General features: G+C 36.7%; 1 protein-coding gene across 6 annotated transcripts in view; it reads right to left on the bottom strand.

Annotated features, from left to right (window-relative positions):
- Window positions 1–842: 842 nt before the first annotated feature.
- The window catches only part of POLN (DNA polymerase nu), a 90512-nt gene continuing 85354 nt past the window's right edge, over window positions 843–6000 (bottom strand). For 5 of the 6 annotated variants that reach the window (XM_040700463.2, XM_040700464.2, XM_040700465.2 and 2 more), the window contains 2 exons: window positions 4054–4115; window positions 843–1768 (listed from right to left, as the gene is read on the bottom strand). In XM_040700463.2, the coding sequence (XP_040556397.1) occupies window positions 1700–1768; window positions 4054–4115 (131 nt within the window). In that variant the 3' untranslated portion in view covers window positions 843–1699. Of the gene's footprint in view, window positions 1769–4051; window positions 4116–6000 lie in introns of those variants that run through there. The other variant, XR_005859969.2, reaches the window with a different exon arrangement.

Below are 6000 nucleotides of genomic sequence, written 5' to 3'. Positions count from 1 at the left end.
TATTCATAGAGAAGGGAAAGATAGAACACATCTCAGTATCTATAATGTTTCATAGCACATCTGATTACTATTGCATTACAACAGCAAAGAGGTCTAGTCCCCCCACAATAAATCTATGTATGCTAATTCACCCATGGCCTAGAACTGGAAGAAAATACTGTTTCTTTACTAGTGAATCTGGAGTACTAGAAGATACCTCGAGTTCCTGGTACACATCCTGCAAGTTGCGGGCACAATAACTGCACCGTCTTGAGATCCTGGGCTTGAACAATCTTGCTTGAACCAGTTTGTCTTTTGCCCTCACACCAGCCTATACAAAATGAACCCTCAGATGTATGATAAAGCAGTGCCCTTACTGTGTGGTTGTCTTCCTTCTGGGAGATTAAAATACAGGAAGGAAAGTTGCAAAAGCAACTCCCTGGTGCCCAGAGGAGATCACAGTCTCTGTGATCCATCTCTCTGCCTCCCACCCAAAGAGACCCACGATTAATACGTAAAATGTTCTGACTTTGCTTACATGACCACTGCTAATTTTATAGCAGTATGAATTTTTAGAAATAACTAACTCACTTCATCTGACAGGCTATGTACAATTAATATGCAATAGTTAATAGTTAATGCCTTTAAGGATAATGCGAAAGTGTCTAAGGATACAAATTAAAACTGTTGCAAAATCTCTGTAACTCAACACATTTAAAATTTAAATTATATTACTTTGATCATTTGAGGTCTAATGATGAAAGATATTGAACGTCTCATACAAATTTTTTGTTTGACTTCAGCTTCCAAATGATCAGTAGGTGCTGAGGACAGTTTCATCTTCCACAATCACACAGACAGAATTTGGCAACCAGTAAAGATTTATAAAGCAAACTTACTTAAAACATAAACTCTACAGAAAAACAAAGTATCAATAACAAATCCAAACGTTGAAGAAGAAGCCTGAATCCTTTAAAGTCTAAGTCTGAATCTCAACATTTATCTAAGCTGTATTTAGCATTATATCAATAATATAATACCTCCTCTAAAGTATGCTAAAGCTACAGTGTACAATCTGAGTTTGAAGTTAATAGAATTGACATCAATCTGGATATTTTTTTAATACATTTAATGTCGTTTTCATTTACTTCCTCTACTCTAAAATCCCAAATACAAAGTAAAGTGAGAACTCCTCACTTCTAAGGAACTCTTTTCTAAGTCTCTGGAAAAAGACATTCAGCATGTTAGCAGCTGCCATCTACTCACAAATTATAGAATAAGCTGAATGCAACAGTTAAGCAGCTGCTGGTACAGATCAAATAGTGTCTTTCTAATTCCAGACCTTATGTATTTTTACAAAAGCACTTCACAAAATATTTAATATTAAAATCTAAACATCCATTTAACTCGAATATATTTGTCACGTTCCCAAAGGGTTAATATTGTCTTGCTTCATTTCTTGCATGTAGCAATTTAGCTCTGAACAAAAGCAGCTCCCTGCTGGTTACCTTGGCTAAAGGAAACACAATGAACTGGTAAAATCCAGTTTTATCTCACTGCTGTTGCCTAGGGCTACAGACAAAATGAAGTAAAAAAATTCACATGCAGAGTATTAGGTGCTTATGAAAGATCCAGCAGCGCTGTTGCCTAGTGATTCAGTGAGGAATCAGCATAGGCCAATGAGGTGTACGGGTACTGAATAACATCCCCGATGACTGCTTTACATCTCCTGCAATTCTGTCATACACCCCCATGATTTCCCAGTGGTAAGAAGCACTTTCAAGGGAACCTGTCAACAACAACAACAAAAAAATAAAACAAACGCATCACTTATAGCAAGATTACTATTTTTGTTTTCCCTTTTGGATATTGATAATGCTCTAGATTACACACCTATCTATGTGAAATGTTCTTCGTATCTAGTAATACTTAATTACAATTACGATTTGGATTAAGATATTGCTTTTTTTAAATCACCCACTTTTACAGACCTGGGGTATATTTGTTGTTGCCTTGCCTCTTTTTCAGTTTGTTTTGCAGTTACTGGTGTAGTACAGTAGATATTTTGACACGAAAGCTGCCTCATTAGCAAGGATTACATTTTGGAAAAGAAGCTACTTCAAAGGTAAAGAATCCTTTTCCTCAAAGAAGAAGAAGAAATCTCTCCCTATTATGATGACATGTGTGCTCTACTTTAATGACATCTTTCTTCCATATTGAAATACAACATTCATATTAATAGAGCACGTAATACATAGCTAGTCAAGGCAAGTGTGCTGAAGGAAAGCAGGAGCATTTGACAGAAATCTTTTCATCTTCAACACCTCTAATCCTAAAACACATATTTACTGTACAGAAAGATAACATGAACAAAAATACAGACTTTTTAAAAAAGATCAGTCTCAAATTCTTCACTTGAGATCAAACTGTTTACACTTTATGGTTTGTGTGTGGTCTCTGCCATTGATCCATTTTGGATGTTTCAGAGGAAGGCGAATTATCTGCATGATGTGTGTAGCTTAATGTGCAGTAAGAGTAAAAATATGTCATGACTCCTACAGTAATTCACTTGGGAAAAGGAGACCAGAACAAGGTAAGAAAACAAGCATCTCCAAATACTTCTGCTTATAAAAATGTCCAAATCTTTCAAATCTACCTGTTGTCTAAGACTCTTTCTTTTTTACCTATTAAAATGCAATTGTCATTTAAAAGAGAATCACTGTTCTCATAGGAGTGACATATAGAATCCATTTGCTAATGCACCTAAGTGCATTTGTCAGTGTGTGGTACGACACTTCTAGTATAAGAAAGGAAGCATGCTATGTGCTATAGTTTGATGAACTTCTGCCAGAGGTTAGTCTGCAATATGTAACATTAAGATGGTATTTAGGCTGTGTAACTGTGAACTGTGTAACTGTGCAAGCATCTGTCTTTATTACAAACCTATTATATTGTTCATATTTTATTACATATCAATTACTTTCTCAGGCAAAATATGATGCCTTTGACAATGCCCTTGAACAAGGGAATCCCAAAACCATCAAGGAAGGACTGCAGTGTTGCTATTCACCTTATATACTGTTAGTAATGCCATACTTATTTTAATGAATCTCCACTGGGGCCCAGAAATACATAACTATAAGATCTCAAGGGAAGGCCAGCCTCACAAATGCTGAAATAGAAGACCTGGAGGAAGGAATATAAGCTAAAATTTATCTAGTAATTTTCTTTTTCAACTCTTCCCATTAATACAAGTCTGTATGTTGCAAATATTTCAGAACTAAACAGAATAAATTTGTTTCTGCCCCCAGATCTCATTCAGGTGTACTGGAGAATGAGACATCTGGCAACACCAAGCACTCAGTTTCTCAGGTAAAAGGAAACCCTTGGACAATTGCTCTCTTAGTTTAGGGATTCCAGAGACTGAAACCCCTTATCAACAGAAGCTGAGCAGTAAGCTAGCAGCAAAGGGCATCAACCTTGTAGAGAGAAAAATACAGTTACGTGATATAAGAATTACAATAAGATACAGCAGAAATGGATACAGTAGCTGTTTAGCTATCTACTCAGCTGTTACAGATGCTGTTCAAGCAGACAATGTCTCATACTTCAAACCGGAATGAGTGATTTTGTATATGTTAGGCACCCACTCGGAAATGTTGAAAAGATCAGTTTTCTAAGTGAAAATTACTGAAGAAAGATCTTTTGCAATGCTGTAATGAATGCCTGGCACATTTTAGAATGCTTATTAAGACATTATTTCTCATTTCACCACACCCATCAGAAATTCCATGGCAATAAATGAAATGGATTTGGAAATTACTGTACTGCATAGCTAAGACAAAGAGTGTACCACAGTCACACTTTCCAAAACAGAGGTTGAGTTTCTTTCAATCATTTTTCCTTCAGAATTTTTATGATAATTCTAAAAATCTATTACCAGATTGCAGATATGGACATGGAACTGTTGAAGTGAAAGTCAAAGTAGTCGTCTGTAGATTCTTAATATAAAGACAACAACATGCAAAGCTGCATATCCTTGAGACAGTGGTGGAAATTTGGAATCATTCCTACCTTCAGTGGCACTTCCAAGGCTGTTGTTTGCTGAAGGGATTCCATTGTTCTTTTCACCAGTGCTGTAAGGACAGAAAAGTTGAAAATATATATGTTTCATTCTGTTGTAAAATACCCCCATTTATTAAAAAAATATATATATATAAAAGTTGAGATTTTTTACAGCTACACTTGATTTCTTGTGGAAAAATTCAATTTCGTATTTTAAATTGAATTTTGGATGAAAGTTGGAGACTTATTTAACCTGCATGTGCTATAACACAAAATAAAGCACTGATACATTTTCCAGAGACAGCATATGTAGCTGCTGTATTTCTCAGCTTTCAAATTCTGTACTGTTAATTGATTACTTGGTGACAATTCATATATTTTAATTTTCTCACACAGGCATAAAATTTTCTCTAAAACAAAAATCTAGGAAAAGCAATACTGGAATTCTAAACAAATTTCTAAACTAATTCTAGAATAATTTTTTATTTAAAGTAGAAAAAGTCTTCCCTGTGGAATAGTTGAGCTCTAAAGAGTTGAAACAACTGAACTTCAGTATGATTTATGGAACTTAACAACTCATCATGTCACAACACTATGCTCATCATTAATGTGAAAAACGCCTCTGTAATTATTCCAAATCAGTCATTTGGGACCAGATTTGTCAACCTTGGTCATACCAATTACTGTTTGGTTTGACAAAGAATTCTGCTGCAACAAAATGTGGTTCCAATAAAAATTCAATGGATAAATGGCTTAAAAAGGAGGTAACTTTTGGCTACTGAAAGCGAAAAAGGAATACTGGGCAGCTGCAGAGAGGAAGTCATTGAGCAACCACCACTCCTTTGACAGGACAGCTGATTACATGTCAGCGTGTGCCTCGTGGAACTGAGAAACAACAGATTATGCAGTATGTGGTGATAACTACTAGGCTGAAAACCACACGATTACTGAGAAGTATTCTTTGAAGTTATTCCTCAATGCACATCATGGCTCTTTTGCAGCTGAGGTTAGGTGCAAAGAAGGAACAAGAACTCTAAGAAGCAGCATATGGTTGTTGTCTTTCTGGCTGCTGCCAAAACCTTTTCTAATGATGCCAGCACCGAAGAATGGTACACAGTGTTTTATGTCACATCTGTGACACTGAGGCTGACTTGATAATAATGAATAAAATAACTAGCTTCTGACTGAGCACAAGTGGGGTGCTTAGACTGTGCTGGCTCACTCAGACTTGCGTGTTAATGAGCTGTCATAAGATTTTCCATGAAGTCCAAATTATGCAGCAGCTCATAAGATCAGTGGCTGAAGTTCCATAGATGAGAAAAATAAGACTTATGTTGACATATGTTGACACATGATTACACCTATGTACATAGGTCGCTCTGAAAGTAATGCCTCCTATTTGTTTCCATGGAAATTATAAGAAAGAGAACAATAAGACTGTTTAATAGAGCAAACTCTCAGCTACAAAACACTACTTTTCAACATAGGCACCACCATTAGCTACACATTTTCACCAGTGATGAAGAAGAGCCTGCATGATGCTCCTGTAAATACCTGCACAAGCAGATGTGATCCACTGTCACCGTCACCACTGCTGAAACACCCCACCCACTGCTCACCCCATACTCACACCCACTGTTTGGTCTCCATAAACCTTCAGTAAGCATAGATGAATGTCAGTGGGTGCCATTTTTTCCACATGGAGAAATTCAATTCCACACCTTTGCTTCCTACACACGTCCACATCAGACACCATTTTGTCTGACTGCCTCTGTGCTGCCATCTGTCACATGACAACAAAATGTAACAGAATATTGGTAGGAAGGTTCAGCTTCTACTGTTATACCACCGACATCTGTCTCTGACATTGTGGGCCAACTTCATGAAATAGGAGGCATTACTTTTGGAGCAGCCCTCATATTTGCTTCATGCTGGATTTGAGGTAGCATGTGGTTC

This window comes from Gallus gallus, chromosome 4, assembly GCF_016699485.2.
Source record: "Gallus gallus isolate bGalGal1 chromosome 4, bGalGal1.mat.broiler.GRCg7b, whole genome shotgun sequence".
NCBI classification, from domain to species: domain Eukaryota; kingdom Metazoa; phylum Chordata; class Aves; order Galliformes; family Phasianidae; genus Gallus; species Gallus gallus.
This window is presented reverse-complemented; position numbering and strand designations above follow the sequence as displayed.